The sequence below is a fragment of the Haliotis asinina genome, chromosome 5, assembly GCF_037392515.1.
Source record: "Haliotis asinina isolate JCU_RB_2024 chromosome 5, JCU_Hal_asi_v2, whole genome shotgun sequence".
NCBI classification, from domain to species: domain Eukaryota; kingdom Metazoa; phylum Mollusca; class Gastropoda; order Lepetellida; family Haliotidae; genus Haliotis; species Haliotis asinina.
This window is the reverse complement of record NC_090284.1, coordinates 8,454,668-8,476,265: the sequence shown is the minus strand read 5'-3', so window position 1 is coordinate 8,476,265 and position 21,598 is coordinate 8,454,668. Positions and strand designations below refer to the sequence as shown.

The window sequence follows — 21,598 nt, the reverse complement described above, 5'->3', positions numbered from 1 at the left end:
TGAGTGTGATGAGATTCTCTCTTTCTGTATCTTGATGATTAACGTTCAACACTCCCAGATGACACAAGCTCTTCTTAACGTAGTAGTGTCCACATCATGTTAAGTCTGATGTGTTGATTCCTGCTTAACTGTTTACTCAGTTACTTATTCCACACAAATATTTATTGCCTCCAATAAAATATTTACGTGTAGACATATTGTTCAAATAAATAATTAGACATAATTTTAAAAATAATTCGATACATATTTTCCCAAATTTCGCAAAATGACAATTTCGTAATTGTGCATTCGTAAACTCTTTAAGTAAGAGTTATCTATTCCTCATGATATTTTGAAAAATGTCTTGTGTAGCCTACATATACACATTACCAGTTAAAAGATGCATATGTATTACACAGATTTCAACGCAATCTTGTAATCAGAAAAAAAAGAATTATTGTCTTGAGAGGTGGTAATCTTGCTAACAGATAACTGAAATGTTTACCTTGCTGTTTAAAACACCCAGATTGTTGAAAGATCATAATTTGTTACGCTCAGATCACACACATAAAAGCCCGTACAGATTGGCATAATGAAATGTACCATCCTCGATGAACCGAAAACACAGAACACTAACCAGTCTTAATACAAAACACTTCACGAATGGAAGTAGGTAATATCGGCAAAAAAATAAGAATTCAGCTTGGCCCTTACTAGGTTACTACAACAACCTCGTCAGGCATACCACCCAAACCTACTTAACAGGACAACACCTACAGTTTAGTTAGGTTATAAACCATCTGAATCACAATCTGATATAAAACCAACTGAATCAATAATCTTGTAATGCATATGGATATGCATATTGACGGGCTGGACCTTAAGCTATGAAAATTATGTATGATTGCTTGTATCTTGTTTAACCTGGAGGAGGGTTGTCTGAAATTTATATATGATTGCTTGTATCTTGTCTAACCTGGAGAAGGGTTGTCTGAAATTTATTTATGATTGCTTGTATCTTGTCTAACCTGGAGAAGGGTTGTCTGAAATTTATATATGATTGCTTGTATCTTGTCTAACCTGGAGAAGGGTTGTTATTGAAATTTATACTGTTACAGTTAACATTTGACGTGACAAAAGTTGTAAGAAATCCCCTCAGAACTAGTTATATACAACACTGAGATGTCTGAAATTTTCACTGATTTATATTCATAAAAAACAAAGGCAATACGCAAAAGATTCACAAGACAGGTTTCATGTTCAATGTAATTGGGTCAGTTCTAAAGTAATGGGTCACAAATATAATGTCAGCTCACCCAAGTCTTGGTGTGAAAGTGAGAAACAGGTTTTGTTTGTTGAATGCAACACAGCGAGCTGTCAGGCAGCGGTTATGTAGGTAAAGCGTTGACGAAGGCAGTTTGATGTTACTCCAGTTAATCTGTGTGTGCGTCCCGTGTCAACACGACTACCAGCCTTTATATACAAAGTCACCTGTTCTAGAATTTTCGAGAACATACAACCATCGCCATTAATGTAGAATTCTCTACCGGAAGTAAACAATTCATCAAGGGAGGCAACTCTAGAGCACTTCCGTAAAGTCTGCTGCCAAACTACGAAAAGTACTGAACATTTATGGTACGAAATGTGACCAATAATAATTATCACTCAAGACATTAAACATTGTGACCCAAATAATAATTATCACTCAAGACATTAAACATTGTGACCCAAATAATAATTATCACCCAATCAATAAAACAATTTACAGAAAATACACTCTCGTAAGATGTATGATTGCTTGTATCTTGTCACACCTGTTAAAGGACTGTTATTGAAATTTATACATGGTTACGTGTATGCTGTCTAACCTCTAGAAGAGTTTTTATTTAAATCCATACATGATTGCCTGTATCTTGTCTAAGCTGGAGAAAGGCTGTTGTATATATCCAGACTCATATTTAGTCAGTTATTATCATGATGGCCTCCAAACGAAGGCTATAGAAAAATAATTAATATCCAGATGCTGAGGCAATCTAGACTTGCCAAACCTCATAGTTAATTTATTCTCCTGAGTCTGGGGGACGAGATTTTTAATCTAGAATGAACTCGTACAAGTACCGACTTCATGTGTTTTTTACTAGAAGTATTCCACCAGCCAGACACGCTGAAGCATCACAAAAACGGGTCCAGACAGCAGATGACTGTAATCATCTGTGATTTGCAGTAATAAAGTTAGTTATTCTCCACAAATTTGATGAGTTTCATTACGAAACCGCACAATCTAAAGGGTCCGACATGTACCCGAGACCAGTCGTTGTAACATGGCATTGAGAGATGGTACGTGCTGCTAGGAATGTCGACAACAACGTAACCTGTATTGGATTACCTAAGGAAGCCAGTACTCATATCCGGTTACGTACTGTAATACACTCAGTGTCTGTTACATGTCTAAATGGAATTCATGATTCTGGTTTCCATAGGTACCCCGCGGAGGCAGTTAAATCAGGGCGCACGTGACAAGTCAACTTGTATTTTTGTAAATGATTCTGGAGTAAACCAGCTTCGAGATAATGTCGAGTGTGTTGTATACAAACTACGGGTTCTATTCGCAGCATGTGTTCAATATTTAAACTATACACATGTATGTCATCAAAATATATTAAAATATATGACTTATTTCTAGTGATATTGAAATCAGAATTTGGGATCTCGTATCTACACATCGTACTGAGGTGAGGTGGTAGTGTAGCCTTGTGGTTCAAGCGTAAGCTCGAGACCCGGGTTCCAACATGGTACAGTGCGTGAAGCTCATTTCTGCTGTCCCCCACTGTGATATTTGCTGGAACATTGCTAAAGCGGTGCAAAACTAAACTTACTTGCTCACTTGTACTGAGGTTTTGTGAATTCGTGACAGATAGCGTTATGAACATTCAAGTAGGTGGGTAGGTAGACGTGTTTGTGAAAGTCGGGAATGGTTGGTCAGAAGAGAGGGGAGACTATTTTCATGTTCAGGAGTGATGGACCGGTCGATGTTGGTTGATAATAAGGTCGAAAGGGTGCCCATTCAGGGACATGGCTAAGTAATGGGGTGTGTCACACATACAGGAATTTATACATAAATACCATAGTGGCGGAAGGGAGACAGCAGGTGAGCCTTCGTTTCAGCTACTATTATGCAAGCATAAAATAACAGATGTGCGTGCGTGCGTAGGTAGGTAGGTACGTACATACGTACGTACGTATGTATGTAGGTATGTATGCATGCATGTTAGTCTATCGCAGGCTCCGAACCACATTATTTTTCCCTACTGCCAAGTCCTTTCTACAATGCTAAAGCCCTAAATAACGCAAGTCTATATATTACCTCAGGTTCAGGTTCTGAACCTCTTATCTCCCTGGGGCTCCCTTTCAATTTGTATGGGTTAGTGCGTTACTATAAAAATTGTATATTAAAAGACTAAGCCTTAGTCCAGTAAGTGTGTGTTTGTAGGCACGCAGACACGCAGACACGCAGGCACGCAGGCACGCAGGCACGCAGGCACGCAGACACGTACCTGTGTATGTGTACCCATGCATGCATTTTTCTGTATGAGACCCTCTGTATGTATGTGTGCAGTGTGAGTGTGTACATTATATAAGCACAATAGCGAAGACGTTATTTTAAGATACACACACAGAGAACAAAGCAGAGACCCGCATCGAAACATCTGTGGAGTTTCTAATTACCACAAAGAACCTGCTAAGGTCAAGGAATAATTATGTTATGACAAGCCTGCTGTTATTTGTAAAGGCCCTGAGAATCTCAGTGATCTGTGACAGTGACTGGCAGTTCGTCAAGACCACATGAAAGGCTAAGTCAATTACAACTGCAGCTGATCAACAGACATCACCCGGAACAGCACAGAGCTTCCTGAATAATTTACTGGCCAATTCGCCGCGTTGGTCTGAACGTATTTACTTGCATAGCTAGGCCCACTAGGCGGTAACTGAATCCCTCGTCACATGTAGAAGGACATTGTTATATACATACATGTGTGATACCATGCTGAAGGACATGTCAATCAATCATGCTATATACATCTCGTTGACATGAAGTATTCAGATTTTCTCCTTGACATTGAGTTACACCAGGTGTTCCTAAGACAACCAACAGGGCAAATAGATCATTCTGTTCAGCATTGGATATTTTCAAAAAAAAATACAAAGGTTGAAGATACTCGACCTAATACAGCATACCCATGCGATACCCGTATCTAGTGCATCACCACCAAACACCCACTGTCGTTTGTTTTATCTTCATGATCTTCATTAACCATAAACCAAGGTGTCCATGTTACATTTTCTAGTAGTGTATGCACCTCAGTCGAGACGCAGTGAGCTGCATGAATGACTTAAAGTGATGAACACATCGCGCCAAGGCAGCATGAAGAAATTCGTTACATGATCGAAAGCTGTTTATACAGGTACAGCTAGAAAACACCTGGTGTTAGCGCTAATTTTTAGAAAACATATTTGCCATATTGCCTGTTACGGCCAACGGAATCTATTTCGGTTGTTATTCTGTGCTGACAATTTGCATCAATATTTACTTGTAATCGAGAAAATCAGGTTATACAGCCTCATCATTTCGACTGAAAAGTCTCCTCTGCATAAAAAGCATTGCATTAATACGATTAATTAACGCACAAAACCTAAACAAACCGCATTCACTTGACCATTTCGTGATAACGAGACAATGAATGAACGGTAACGCTACAGAGCCAACACAGATGAATGTGCAGGCTCGCCGGTTTGATGGTAGGGAATTTGCTGAGTGCACTGTTCAAATACTCCGCATCGATTGTAATCACATACATCTGTTTGATCTTTTCGCGACAGATGCATAATTCCATCAGACAGACAGCAAGTCTGTAAAACATGATCAGATATTGGTGAATAGACAGATTTAGTATCTTCAAATTATCTTTATGACCTTCACCATGACAAGAAGTAATGATAGAGCATTTCTCCAAGAACTGGAAGACTAGGCTGAAAGATGCCTCCAATTGCTGGATGCAAGGATCAGTTTCTAATCGCCGAGAGAGCAGAGTTCATATTACAAGGAACTAGATTAATCCCACATTGAAGATGTTGATGACAACACGGATCCAGTTACCGCCATCGAGAAGACATCACCGAACATACAGCATGACTTTTGAAGCGTATAGTATTTCTTTTGGCAAATGTTCAGCTGTTGTTGGCAATTGTATTATGGCGTAGGTTTTGCGTTTTGGACCATATTGAATCTGAACAGACTCAACGACATAACCTCGACTATTTGATTTGGTAAATGGTTATTGAACATTGTCGATGTAGATAAATTGTCGAGTCATGAAATGTTATCTTTTTATATAGAAAAGGGATAACAGGTATGACTGTAAATGTTAACTGTAGACACAAGTTTCTTTGCACTGGGCCTGGAGTCGAAAGTACATGAAACGAGTTGCCTTGCCAAGACGGTTCCCAAATGATTCGACTTCATTTTATAATTTATAGTAATAGAGAGACACTTAAAATGAATTCTAGCCAAAATCACAACACGCCAAATTTTAATTTTAATCATGATTCGTATCATCATCTGACGTGTAGTCATAAATAACTACATGTTATTTGAGGACGATGTTGTTCTCCGTTGAAAGTTGTTGCATCTAATAAATTGAGACATCTTCATCCCTGTAAGCGCAATACTTGTCTGTGTAGTTTGTGCTGCGGATGCTGGAGGAGATCGGCTTCCCTTAATAAGGCTCCTGAGAAATCACACTTTAGAGTTAAGCGTGAACTGCTTCTGCGTTATGTCGCACTATATCATTGGCACTCTCAATGAGAGGCACTTGGGGACTATTTCTTGAGCCACATCACGCAAAAGCAGATTACGACATGCGCAGTCGGAAAACATATCCGTGGATCATACCCCTAGCCACTACTTTGTTCCTGGGAGAGAAATAGGTGTAAAAAACATCTTTAGCGCAGAAAGCTGACAGTGTTCAACATGAAACACGAAGAATGCGGCGTGACAAATACTGCTCACAGACTTCTCAAAAATAAACATGAAGCAAGCCTTGATTCGGTAAATCTAAATTGGGGATCGTTTGGATGAAAGGAAAGGCACTGATCACTACTTTTATTCGTGAAGAATACGGAATCGGGTTAACTCTCTCGTAAACGTCACCTGAGACCAGACAGGGAGGTGTGACCTGAATAATTAGTTGTTCCTGTACCTTGCAGGGGAGCTAATAGTCAAAAGGCACAGTTGCAGAGTTGCATCCCTTGGTGTGTCACAACATCTGACCAGGTGGTCAGATAGTAAGACAATAAGAAAATGTAAAGCCTGCCGCATGATTCATTCACAATATTCTTCGGGTTAATATAGAATAGACACCGCTATGAATACCAACTATATACCAAATGAATACTAGGAGAAGACTTTTCTGTCCGCATACATGCAACGACGATGAAATATTGGATTTCCGGACATGTACAAGACGAATCGATAAAAGTAACTACAGACACCCGTCTAAATAAAGTATTACCATTGCATTAAATATATTGTCGAAGGTAATATATAGCTGTCTTAGTAAAGGTTAGAGATGTCACGATATCTTGTTAATCTTAAATTATCAACATAGTCGTTGAACCGCGTTTTCTCATTTTAGCCATGCAGGTGATTGAACGCTTAACAGGTGTGTTCGTCAAAAGGCAGAATGCAAACTTGCTTAAGTAAATGTCTAGAAAGAGAGGACATTAATAGGATGGTTAAGGTCGACAAAGACATTTGGTATTTCGTTGTCGCCAAAATCTTATACTTAATGAAATGCTAAATCACTTCAACAAATGTCAATTTAGCGGAGAAATACCAGTGATTTAATGCATCGCCAGATGGTCAGATGTACCGTGCTAAATTGCAGTCGGAACCGATGAAACCATAATTACTTCCCTTGACGATCGTGGTGTCTGGTCACACTAACACCACGTTGGTCAGCTGTGCATGCGTACGAAGTCAACCCATCACGCACCAATCATTGGGTCACAAAATGGATCACTCAAGTGCAAAATTGACCGTCTCATGTTTTTGCTCTCGCGAACCTGTTATAACACCACTCGGTTCTGAAATAGACATGCACAGTTTGAAATATATCACACATGGACGTGTGTATTTCTATAAACCTCAGGTTATCAAAGCCAATGAAACATTATACGTGGAGCTATAGATTACTGATGAAAAGGGACTGTGCTTAACAGATGATAATTTACTCGAATGCATCACGACATCAATGAAACCAAGAACAGACATTGTTATTTCCGATATGTAAGACACATAGCCAAGCTCTGTCAATATACTCGGTGTTTCAAGTGAATCGCTGGTTGCATGTACGTGATCACAAGACTATGGGTATCTGTCACGCTACGAGTCTATAGACAACACTGTACATTCTTTAATCTCTTAGGCACTTGCAGACTTGCTGCACAAAATGTATAATCGTGATACACACCTCTTTGTCCATCAATGATATTGACATGTTGGGCATTAAGTAGTTCTCTAATTTGCTGTATAAAATATCCATACTGATTCTAACACTTCACAGTCCTCGCTTCTTGAAGTATGAAATGCATGGAGGAACATTATCTCTTCGAATGCATTTTACTCTTCGAAGACAAATTATTTGTAATTACCTTGTACAGGTTTATCATTAATGATTATCCGTAGAACGGCCCAAACATGAGTCCCTCTTGGAAAGTCAGTGATTGTGGTTTTATTATTTATGTTTCTAGGTTTGTAAGCGCCATATCCGTGTTGTGGGTTCCACCAATATATATCTTGTAAGGCTTAATGTATCAGTCGCATCTGTAACTCCGGGATTTCTTCCCCGGTTAAGCAGACATGTCCTGATATATCTGTAGTACTGTTCAATGGGAGTAACACGCAATATATGTGTCGAAATGCTTATCCTTTTCGAGAACACGTGGTGTCATCACAATTTTGCCATTTATATTTACATTTATATGCAAAGGAGCTGAAGTGTCTTTTCAAGTCTTTGAATATATGTGATTCATAGGAAACAGACATGAACACGACTTGATTGACCGGGGATCTACAAGACCCCTTTCAAAAACTAATCGATATTAGGATCTTACTGAAAATCCAGTTCCTGTGACGTCAAAGACAACATTTACAATGATGTGCATTACATTTAACCCATCTAGGATTACATCGTATACACAACACGTGGTCTGGGCGCCTGCACACATTGAGTAACAGCTCGATGAAATATGCATTGTCCATTATACACTGTATTTCCCAACGTCCCTTGCGCGGAGGCCACACGCATACCACCTGCGGGTATGTTTTATGAAGTGGTAATTTAGGTGCTCGGGGGAAGAGGGCCCCTGTTGCTGCAGCTCTCAGAGTATAAGATGGTGGATGGCTACTGTGCCGGGACGCAGTTTTAGCATCATACGAACGGACGCCATCTCGTCAAGTTGGGACGCCTAGCCGCCATATCAGATGACGTGATGGACACTATTTAGTGGGCATAATGCGTTGGTGTGAATTCTGCCGTTTCAGAACATAGATTGAACATTATGTCTTTTGTGTTAGTAAATAAGCTTTCTTTCAATAGTGACTTTATTTCAAGATACATTTATTACATATTCAGATTGGAGTGCCTTCACTTGAGCTAACAATCTGGTAATGGTGTCTTCCTGAATTTTACATGCCCTCTTTCGTTTATACAACTGTCTGTGGTTTTAGTCATGTTTGTTAACTTATCTAAGAGATGGGACATTGGAAGCTATCGCCATTCGCAATACAACATGCATCCAGATACATGGATCCACTCCACATTCGAGACATCCGAGTTAGTGTAGTATCGAGATATCCAGTAAAGACATTGTCACCGTGTTAAATACACAGAGCCAACATGAACTGGAACAAGGTTCCTCGCTCGCGACGACACAGTCTCAGCAGAATTGATTGTCATTTCGAGGACTCTGAGGACAGAAAACAGCAACTCCTCACTCTAAAGTGCAATTTTCTATTTGTAGCATACTTTGGAGAATATTGGTCCTTTCAAATGTGAAATATTTGCACTAAATGTTTTGGACACAGTGTTGGCACAGAGGCTTTAATATGGAGTTCAATGTGCAACTGTGCCGTTAGACTATCGTTTCATCTCTGAACATATGTTATTTTGTTAGTAACAAATAAACCAGTTACTTGAGCAAATCTAGACTTCGTTTCGGACTTTACCTTAACAGGTAGAGCAAGGCAGTAAGGAAAATAATGTGATTCAACGACGGCGACTCTCAGTGTGTTTAAAGTCCTAACCAAATCTGTCACACTTTGTGTTTTCCAGTATTGCTTGACTCCAAGATTCTCTAGGCTACATATTATATAAAACAACACTTTAACAAAAAACAAGACAAACTTCATTTCACTTTCATTTCAAGCTCTTATGTCAGTTAATTTTGCATAATTTAGGCTGTATAATTTTGGGATCTCTGGAGTAATAGTCAAAATTCTGAAAACTAAACTACTCAATCTTGCAGCTTCACAAATAACTTGTGATTTTTACCGCAATATGCAAAAACGTATCCTTTAAATTTAAACAGCAGCTAAAACTCTGCTAGTAATTTTCTACAAAGGTTAAACGTCTTTTATAAAACCTAAAACACATTATTCAAATTAAAGGAGCGATTTAAAACCTAATGCATTTTAGATACATTTGAGAAATTCGATTAAATATTTGCATAACTATTTGCAAATATTCTTTCATCTGTTCGTCATATTAAGAACACAATAAAGTTACAAGTCGCCAGAGTGATTGATCACTGGATTTCACACTGAAGTGTCTTATTCAAATTCGATATAAAATACAACACAGAAAAAATTAACATGGGAATCTAATGCACGTGCCTAAATTTGATTAATTAGGGCGGGTAATACTACTGTAAAGAAACATACAATCACAAACTGTAGACAAAAAGTCTATATACACATCAAAGACATTTACAAAGTAGATAAAGGAGAAATGAAATGGACATTATAAACTCACCAATCATTGTTATATTAGGGAAAACAAAATACGCACTCAGAGAGTAGCATGAAGGTGACTCTGGTATCAACAGAAATTTCAGCTGACATTTATCGATGGTGATTAAATATGTAGTATTGTCATCTAAAATTCTGATCTTGTGATCACCTAAGGTGCCATTTGCATTGTGATACAATCGCTAATGCCCAAGCCGAGATAGGGAGGACGCCCTTGAAACAATATTTCTTATTTAATTATAATTATAAGGATCTTATAATTCTGGTGAAAGTTTTTGTCTCGTCGGGACAAGGGCTAACATACTGCCGGCATATAATCACAACTCACTGACTCACTCCCTCTGGTGAAGCCTACAAAATAACAGAATGAATAGTGTTTTGTTATTCGGACTACTGAAAAATGCACGATATGAAATATCTTCTAGTCTTCATAATATGAAATATCTTCACAATATGAAATATCTTCTAGTATTCACAAAGCGCAATTACAAGACGCATTTGCAGAATTGTTAGATATTAGTGACTGTCAATAATATCTCTTTACATGTCCCTTGACGTGATTTGGAACAGATTATTGTCGCTTTGAGCTAAAATACCTTCCTACAATTAGGGATGCAGTCTGTCTTGCTCGTCATCATGACTGAAATAATTTGATCTAATTCAGAGAGACACCATTGACATGTCTGAGCTCCCATACACGAGTACAGTTTTACGATAATGTTGTAAAACCATTACTAGGCACATTTGTACAGCCTAGTACAGACAGACTGTAATAGGTAACTAATTATCTCATAAATTACAATGATTAACAACGGTTCATTAAAAAAATGCCAGCCAAATCCATAGGTGGTCGATGACAGATACTATGGTGTGGTAGAATGTGTAACGGACAATGTTTTTTGTTGGAGATGAAATAGATGCATCGTATACCTTCAACTCAACTCCCCCGACGTCTATACTGGTTTGTATTTCACAGGTTGTATTGTATAATTTTCTGAATTTCCGGACAAAATTATCTAAAATAGGGAACAACTGAAATTGCGTAACAATATAATTAAAAAATACCACCACCCCCCACCCATCCCCTGGAACTGCTACAATTGTATAATCCCATCTTCATGGAACTTCCACATCCACAATAATCGTTATGTATATATTTTGAGAGCAAGAGAAGGTGTAACAGTTAAAACTACATACTTGTTTGTTACATAATACAAAACGTACATGAAAAAGCTCATTACCTTGCATGTTAAGAGTATCATGGATATAACAGACTGTAGAACCGAGCCTAATGGAACATGTTATATCTCTCACAAAGGCTTGATACGATATTAATATAATCAGAATCACCTAGAATCTCTGCTTCAACAAACACGACAGCCACAACGACGTTTAAAGCTCTAACGGTAGGAGTGTATTTAACATTAAGTGACCAACTTCTGCGAGCGAACGTGGTGTGGAATAGCTAGTAAACTGCCGCCATTATCGTACATGACTGGGCTGATTGACACGATACGTGGGTTGTATATACATTAAATACATTATCGTAAGAAAATACGCAAGATATGCATTATGACGTCACTTTTGGTTGTGTTCTGAGACCCACAGCTGTGACATTTTAAACTGGAATCGACAAAAGAAATATGAAATACTTGGCCTTCCACCCAAGGACTCTCAGTACTGAAATCTGCTGAGTTTGTGACCTGCGTTATATTCACAAGACCACGCACCAGTTCTCATGTGAGTGAGAGCTACTTTCCCTCAGTACTGATGTAGTTGCCGTGTATATGAAAAGTAATACTGTACATGTTCTTCGCGGATCATACATTATTTAATTATCCTGACATCTAGTTTCTGACACACTGTCCAAACTTTTGTACAAGTATCTAGTTTCTGATACATTAATCACATGCATATGCTAATTCGCTTACTAACAAATTAACCGAATCTACTTTCTCGTATTTTGTTGCAATGAAATACATACTTCATGGCTAACGTATTCACCTGGTTTTATGCCTGACATGGGATTTTAAAGTTGCGCTGAAAAAAGTCAGTGTTTGTCCACGTCAAGTGTTACAGAACAATTACCCCACAAGTTGTACGCTTTGGCTCTAAATGGTCGCAATCATGATAATCAGTAAATGGGTCATACCACATACCACACGTTAACGCCCGTCATTAAGGCACGAAATACCGAGTGTCATTTATAATGCACGACAGACATTTAACAGTCATGAAATGCATATGACATATACCACCCCCGATTGATTACACATCTATCACTCATCAGGCAGTATTGTGGTGAGGGTTCATAAACATATGTTGCCTCTTGTGCATTAGTAATATGATACCACTGAAATAGACATGTACAACTTCATGATCTCCTGTGATCATCTAATGGAGTGCATATGTTGTTACGTGCAATAGGTGGTGTGGTACATTTCACTTGATATCAACATCCACGTGTTAGAGACGATAATTAAGAGAGACATAAATTGAGGTGTGGGGTCAGTAAGTTGGGGAAGGGGGTTGGGGGGAGGGGAGGGGAGTGTCCCAGGAAGAATTTAGGGGCGTATTGAGTTGCGTGGGGTGAAAGAGACAAATAAGAACAGGGTGCCGTGGTGTGTGTGTGTGTGTGTGTGTGTGTGTGTGTGTGTGTGTGTGTGTGTGTGTGTGTGTGTGTGTGTGTGTGTGTGTGTGGATGGGGGTGGTGGGGGGGTGGGGGGGTGGGATGCGGGGTGCAGAAAAGAGTGTGAACTGTACATGTGATAATTCTGTGATAAGTCTGTGGAGAGAGAGAGAGGGGGGAGAGAGAGAGAGAGAGAGAGAGGGGGATGGGGAGTGGAGTGAACGGAGGGAGAGGCGATAGATGGTGTGAATGAGAGGGTGGGGGAGGGAGAGCCGTGTGATGCAACTGTACCCGCGAACTCAGATTTCTAAAACCCGTTCGTACTGAAACATCTCCTAGAAGAAAGTTATCGGTTACGATAACGTAACGCATATTCGCAAGATATGTTAAGGCAAAAAACAAAGTTATGCGTCGTGCGGGCCCCATCCCCTCCCCACGTCACTCCAGCGCATATCCCCTTCCTTGAAGCATCCCTCAGACGCTGCATACCACGCTCGCACGTGTTCTGTAACCCGATATAACACCAGTAGTTCCATGGGGAGACACACTGACACACACATCTGTCGCAGTCCACAAGAATCTGGACAATGAATGCTCAGTTTCGTCTGTCTACATTCAGCTTTCGTCAGTCTCTATTGATTTATGTCCATCTGATAGTGGAACTAGTTCTTTAAAGGATATCACCGCGTACCTTTTATATAATTACTCACAGTAATGGACGCATGGACACTGATAGATACTTCCTATGTGTTGGGTGAAGCAAGAGGAATGGACAGGGCTAAGAGCAGGGACGTTAATGGGAAGAAAGGGGCGTTCTAGGATGTTATTTCATTCTCTGTTCCTCTCAGTCTAATGATAGCAATTTCAAGGATAGTTTGACATGATCCGTAAATATCTTAAGGTGGTGTTAATGGTTTTATGTTAATTGGATTCTTCTACGCGGCAAGTCTTTTTGTTACGTCACAACGCACTGGAATACATGCTATGACATCATCACCAATATCCCTTTTTAAAGTAATTCCCGGCTATCAGCAATGCTCCTCTGAAGCTATGTATGGTTGATAGTAAATACAGCTGTTTAGACTATCCTGCAATGAAACTTCTCACATATCTAACAATAAACTGGTCGTCTGCACACACTACAACGTTCAGAGCTCGAACGATGCTCGTGCCTAGTTGCATTGTACCGATAAGATCAAAACAAATATCGGTCGCGGGAGTTACGGAATGCACAAATGGTTAATATTTTATTAAGCCTACAGGTTTGTTTACATCGACTGGAGACGTGATTACAACCTGGTTGAAATGCAAAGATAATTAAACCTATAGGAACCTAAAACCAACGTGTCACACTGTCCCCACTGTCAAACATGCAGCCAATAGTCGTATATGATTAGTATGTATTTGCAAGCGCTGAAATCCGTCTAACGATTGGCGAAATTTCATGTAAATGAGTTAAAAGATAGGAGGGACTATACCTACCACAGCCCATATTAGACTCATCAGTTCAATGGACTTATGACACAACTACTGTGTCATAAGTTTCAAAACAGGTAACAGACAATTACTTTTTCGACTGTTGACCAGAACACGCATTGTCATAGGTTATTTCAGCACGAGATCTATTAATAAGTTGTAAACTTGAAATTATTAGACCAACATCAGATTGTTTTTGTTTTTGTAACAGGGAATACGTGAATAACATGAAGTCAAATGAGGACATAAGAACGATACAGCCCCCCTGTGTGAATTAATTCGCTATCAGGGATGTAAAAGTGCCTTATAGATATGGGGGTAGCGATGAAAACTGGTACTCACGTCTCGTCTCAACAGTTTTGCCTTCTGCCACAAGTCGCGAAACTTCAACCCGACAGATTCGCCAGAGGCCGGAGAAAGCTTGAACAAGGTACCTGCGGCTTGCATTGCGATATACACCTCCTGGTATTGATATAACTAGCCAGTTATTCGTGCAAATTGCCACAATTTGAAAAAGAAAACCTACAACGGTACACACAGTGGCTACTATGAGCGCTCTACGCTCGAACGAGGCCTGCGCCGCCATTTTGTAAGATCCTCAGCGTAAACCGATCTGTTAGCAGACGACAAAGGATTTGTCTGCCCTATACGTCCGCTTAGAGTCACGGCTAGGCCAGAATCGGTAGGAAGCACGCTGTGGGAATGCAAAGGCCAGTTTGGTTCCTCGGCTGCCAGTGACAGTCATCCATTTAAAACTTATAATTCATGTTTTTGAAAATATGCCGTTTCTAGTTAAGCGCCGAGCTGGGTTTTCATCGGAAGTCAATGCTGGGGTTCCTGGTTCGGTCGTCCGAGTGCATGGTCGCTCATGTGTTTACTGTGCATCGATCGGGCTCGTCCACCGGAAATATGCTGCCTGATTTGCTTCACGTGAACATTGGGAGGGTAAATTCCTCCATTCTCCAGACTGGTTACATCTTTGCACCCCCACTGACCAGATGTGGTGATATAACTGACACACGTGCAGAAGACAAACGATGACCAGCCCAGCGCTCGTTAAGACCATGTGGGTTCCAGGTATACACCATTTAAAGGTATCGATCCGCCCCTCTAAGCCCTCAGTGCACACTGATATGTATCTGTGGGATGAACATACGTCGGGGTACATAAGTAGGCGGGTTAAAGCCGAAAGAGTCCTACATTATTGTCAGTGTAAATGATTAATTAAATCGTTCGTGTGTGTTGATTGAAAGTGCCATGACGATGTTGAATATGGCAGCTGCTGCCATCATTGGAAATTGAAAACATATAATCTTGCGCTGATATCAGAGACCATATAATGTTATATTACATGGTCTCTGCTGACTTGTGTATGGTTGAAATTAAGACACCTTTATAAAGTGACTAGTATTTTGTACGCTGCTTTGAGTTCTTTCCCGAGAGGAGCACTGATACTTTTCATGCAGAGATTTGACACAAGAGTGGCATCATTGGAGAACCTCTGGTGCACTTTGGGCACAATTAACGTGTTTGCTGGAAACAGGCGAGTCACTCACTCACTCACTCACCCATTACACAATTAATGCATTGTACAATTAAACTGCGCTTACTGCAAATATTTCCTTTTAATTACGCATTCTTCTTTAAAAAAGCTTGGTATTTGGTATTTAAAAATATACTCTGATAAGTTCAAACATACGTACGTGTGGCTTGAACATTAACTGATCACTTTCTATTTATTGATGAATCACATCTTCCGGTTTTGTCGACCACGCTTCCCTCCTGGACAAACAAACAGGACGCAGCTCGGGAAAGGAGACTGAATTTTGTGTATCTAAATTTAATAATAATATTTTCAGTACGACCTGTTTCAATTTCCGTATTAAGAAACGCAGGTGCTAGAACGACAAACAGACACGAAAAATACGAATTAAAATATTTTTGGAAAAGAAAACGTCGGTCCTCTTTGAGGCGAATAACTGAATTTTTCCTCTGATGTTATTTTCCATCAACAACTCGTGTATGATTAGATTTCTCACAGATCCTAGAGGAACGCTGCTTGAGGGAAGCATATTGATCTCAGCCAATCTTCGGCATCGTTTTGATTCTATTTTAGGATCGAAGGTTGCAAAGTTTAATTATTGGTGTAAACGATTGTTCCTTGGGGATGCAAAAATTAGCGCCAAGTAGGCTTCAAAACTGAAACAGATAAAATAATTTCTCATCCATTAGGGGAGTCGGGCTGAGGTATTTATGAAAAATAAATGTTTTGAAAATTGAGTTATGCCCTGGATTGGGAACATAGTCTTCTATTTTGAGATGCATTTGTCATAATAACATGGATGAGGAAGTTAGTCTGGGTTGAGATGATGCAGTTAGATGTGGGAGGTCAGTTTGAGAACTCAGATAATAAATAACAAAAATTAAAAATGGAAAAAAATAATAAAAATAAACAAAATGTAATAAATAAATAAAACAACAACAACGACGCAATAGAACGCAATGGAACGCAACAGAATGATGTGATGAGATCCTGGTCTTGGTCTACAGCAATGCATGTCGTAAGAAGTGGTTAAACGGGATCGAGTGGTCAGACGCGCAGACCTTATGCACACATGTCATCGTATCCAAGTGCTCATGCACTGGCCTGTCTAGTCCAAACTGGGTTATTTTCGGACCACTGCCATATAGCTGGGCGATTGTGGAATGCGGCGTTAAACAATGAACAAACAAACAAACACCTGAAGATGATGCAGGGCGTTTGTCATGTTTAAACCAACACACTCGGTGTGATTTTGCCGTTGCGTGAAATAGAATCACGCAAATCTAGGATTCGAACTGTCGATTTTAGATTGCTGTCGCAACTATATTTAGTGAATTACAGGTTCGTAGGTTATAGGTTGATGGTGAACTAATTCGAAAGTATCATGATGTCACATGAATTATTTTCCTCAAGGATTAACACTTTAACTCTTTAACTCTGCTACTGTGACCGTTGAAACAACATTTACACTGAAAAACGTGCTTCATGAATATACCCAGTTGTTAGGTTTATAGAACGCACTGAAATCCTATGTTCTTTTATTACATTCAGCAAATGTCAGCCAACATCCCTTCATCCTTAAACGTTTACTGTCAATTTACACCCCAACTCTCTTCAACATTACTATCTTCAACATTTAACAACAAATCTGCATGATCGCTGCTATTTGATACTTGACGTCGTGTTTTGTCTTGGACCCCGGAAGTAGTTGGACACTGCCAGAAAATCTGTAGCCTACGATGATGTATCTTCTCAACATCTCATATGACAAGCAATGAATCAAAGGGTCCTAGAAAGAGGTAGCAACAGCACTTATATTGATGCTGTTACGTGTATTTGGTCCGAGTGCGACTGCAGTCTAGACACTGTCAGGAAAGATGCGTTCTTAATACAATTCTTCTCCTCCTTTTTCTCATTTCAGGGAACACGATTTGCCCAGTCGTCCAAGGAGCGCAATATTCTTTGCAGTTGTCTCCCTTTAGCACCCCGTACACCTATCACCGTTGGTTCGATTCCTATTCTCCTCGATCACAGCGCCATGTGTCATTTCGACTTTCATCCCAAGTACAGCTGCAGGGGATACGCAGGGATGTTATTGGAATACTGTTCAAAGCGGCGTTATACCCAAATCACTCACTCTTCCTTATAATAGGGTTGGTAATCTCTGCCAGCAGTACCTGGCGTGGCGTAATGACGTATCCCTGCACGGTGCTGTAGCCAACGAAGTAACGCATGCTCACATTTCGTCTCTTTTAACAGGTTGAAAGAAAGTTGTGTCGGAGATATATTACAGTTTAATTATAAGCGGAGCGAAACGTCTAACGGATATATATTTATAAGCATATGTGACAGATCCTTCACCATCGGAAGTATACAACACTGCGATAACCTTGAGAAAATAAAGATACAGCTATTTTTGTACCAAAGAGACATTCCAGAGGCTGAATCGATTTTTCCATTTTATATAATCCAAACAAACGGTGTGCACATATTTAGGCAGACAGTAGATTTGTCACGACTGGACATTGACGATGCCTATGGGATCACTAAACAAGACTAAGGGGCTCCATGGAAACGCCCGTCACGATGGTAGTGCTTAGTGGGCATGTGTCGATTTTGTAATATGTCCTGGAAAGAACTTAATGTGGCGTTGCATATATCTGTCATTGGTAACATCAGTCTGACGTTTTTTCTTTCTGGAAGAATGGAAACACGGGGAAGGTTCCGGTACATGTCACTGATGAAAAGTGGGAATATTAGTGAAGTGGTGAATAAATCAGACTGATGCCAAAGAAAATAGTCATGGTTCCGGAACACATTTCCCAGACATTATCACAGTGTGATTCGTATTGGTACTATCTACATATCTTCCACCTCTAACCATTACACACCCTACGGTTTAAGGTGTTAGTCAAACCTATAATTTTTTGGAGTGTCTTCCCATATCACGCTGCCTTGGTGCGAAAGAGATAAAGCAGTGTTTAGCAGTCTTAAAGGACCTTGTTTCATTCTTTAACCGATGCTTGTCCTTGGAAGTGATGTACTGAATGACGTGTCTACAATAGCTAGTGTATGATATCATGCGTCATACTCATTTTAATAAATTAATGCTCGTGGTTTCAATCAGAGGAATCTCTGGATAGAGTCCATGAGTACAGATAGTGGTCATATGGCTAAAACAATATGCGCGTTAAACATCGAAGAGAGACACAAATATATAAATGAACACACAAACATTGTTTCGGAGCAACAAGGTAAGACTTGATCATTTTTCAATTTGTCATATTTTTATGACATCACCATAAATATTTCATTCAGACAGCCTTCCTTGAATGTTCATTGTCATCCCAAACGTGACAATACGTCGATGACAACATGTAATATATATTCTGAGGGAACAAAATGAGGGATCACATGAAAGCACAAGTGTTCCTTTATTTTGTTCCTGGTTTCCTCAGAAGCTGTGCGATACAATACATGTGATGAAACCTTGGAAAAATAGGAACATTTGTCCTTTCGTGTGATCCGTTACTTTTTTCCTTCTGTATATATACAGGGGGGGCTTCCTACTTGGAGGTCGGAATATCGGAGTATCTGCCTGGTTAACAAATGTAAGTTCATAGTCATTGGCTTGACGGGGATTTGACCATGCAGTTACTTAGTGCAGATGATTTTACTATTTAATTTGATCTAAAGGTAAATCATTCTGCATTTACCTTAATTATTCCAAGTTCCAAATGTACGAGAACACGTGAAAGCTTGAACGTACTGGTCTCTAGCGTTATGTACGGAATTGTAAGCAACCATTATGATGACGTGACATGTTGATGGCAACATAAATGTGTCACAGAGCTACACCCTTCAGGCCCAGGAATCTGTTGGTCATGCTTCAAATACCCCGATAACCTAATTATGAACCAATTCCAGACAGAGAAATAAATCTGTCATTGATTTGCATGAATGTCATCAAACACACCAGACACTCCATGATAACGGAACTACTGTCTCCAAGAAATCGTTCCTTTGGTAACACAGAGATTAAATAGCACTAGAGCACCAGCCAACCAGTGATTTCTGTGAAACATGCATGACACTATTCGAATCAATCTAATATTGAGCTCCAAAGACGACCAGGGAGAAGTAGTTCTCTAGAAGACAGCTGATGAAGATTTGTATTGATCAGTCCATCCGTTATATCTGAGGACAACATGACAAAATGTGGATCCATGCTCACTCGAATGTTACCCACAGTGACGTCATGAGATGATGGAGAATCCAGAGCAGTGGTGGAAATTAATGAATTGTTGACGTTTAACACAATCCATTTATCATCGATCGATTTTCATCAAGGGTACGGCAGGTGCCTCCTTAGGTCACATGACTTTGAAAGCGTAATTTGACGTTTGGCATTTCCGCAGAACCGTATCCTTAATGACAGGCACGTGGAAGCAAGTCCTATTCTAGTTGTGGGGCTATTTCTGTTGCGAAATCAATTAAGACGAAGATTTTGTTTCCGAAGGCTCGTTTGCAGGACGTTTCATTGTCTGTTTGTGTGGCCCAAGTTAATAATGCCATCGTGATCAGAGGCCAGTTTTGAGAATTGCACAGAATCCCATTTTCATCACTTCCTGTTTGTTTGTGATACATCAATAGTTAACCAAACATATGAAATGCAGCACAGCGTGGTGAGGTGTGGACATGGCTTGGGGTTTTTCCTCTACCGGAATTCGTAACTTAGACAGATATTTTCACATATTTTCTGAACGGAATTGTATTTCTGTACACATAACTTGGTATAATTAGTTATAAGTACGATTCGTGCTGTTTCCTTCACATCAATGAACACATAATTAGTGTTGCAGTTGTGAAGGACATATAACTTGTTATACATGATTTATGTTATACATGACATGACATGACATGACATGGCGAACACTACTGTTACAGTGTCTAATTCAGGAGAACCACCTTCCAAATATTTCTAAATGTTAGCACGAATGGAGCTATCGCGTTTAATCGATCACCGCATAAATCGTGGTTTGTACAGGCGAGAGCTGTAGTTAATATTTCACTGACATCAACCACAATGCGACTACAGTATGAGGTTTGTGTAGTTCCACGATGTCTATTGATTGTTTTGTCTATGCTGGTAAGGTTTGTTCTGATGGCCATGTGAATTATGAATCATTGTTAATCCCTTGAGCTTCCTACATGGGCGTGGTGACTTCACTGACTGATCCGTTTCTGATGACGACAGTTTCACGTTCAGTTTGTTAACCGGCCTACAACCTGACATGAACTTAACATGATAAGGATGAGGTCTGAGTCCGTCTTTTTCATTCATAACTAAATTCACTACATGAGGCGTGGTATTAGTAATCGTTGAGTGCAAAGTATAATTTATTTAGTGCTATCACAAGTTTGTTTGAACCAGAGAAACACAAGTATTTTGCAATGCGTGCATTCACAATTATTACAGGTTTCGTTTAGATTATAGTTGAGTTAGATATTGTAAATTCATACTTTTCCGTTTATGCCACAGTTTTCATTTGTTTGTACGTAGTTGAGATTATTATGCTTTTGTACATCTTTGGTGCACATAAACTAGAAACAAATGGATTGTCTAGTATATATAAGAGAGTCCAGTTGCAGATGTGTGTGCTAAAACACCTGATCTTTCGTTACATCTGGTACATTTGTCTTCACGGAAATCCAGTAGAAAAATTGATGGTCATGATGTCAATCACTGGTTTGTGTGATTCTGAAGCTACAATTTGGAGACATCAGTTATAAAACTGGAACATAACCTAAACAACAAATAAACAAACAAACTTCATCACGTGACCAAAACTAACCAAACATGGCCCTTGTCTACAGTTGCCAT

The 21,598-nt window shown here is 39.6% G+C and overlaps 1 protein-coding gene across 2 annotated transcripts in view; it reads right to left on the bottom strand.

The window, feature by feature from the left end:
• LOC137284660 (voltage-dependent calcium channel gamma-1 subunit-like) overlaps nt 1-15,112 on the bottom strand; it is a 39,495-nt gene extending 24,383 nt beyond the window's left edge. Inside the window, exon 1 of one of the 2 annotated variants that reach the window (XM_067816558.1) lies at nt 14,514-15,112. In XM_067816558.1, coding sequence (XP_067672659.1) covers nt 14,514-14,757 — 244 coding nt within the window. In that variant the 5' untranslated portion in view covers nt 14,758-15,112. The remainder of the gene's footprint in view (nt 1-14,513) is intronic. The other variant, XM_067816557.1, reaches the window with a different exon arrangement.
• Between the last annotated feature and the right edge of the window lie 6,486 nt (nt 15,113-21,598).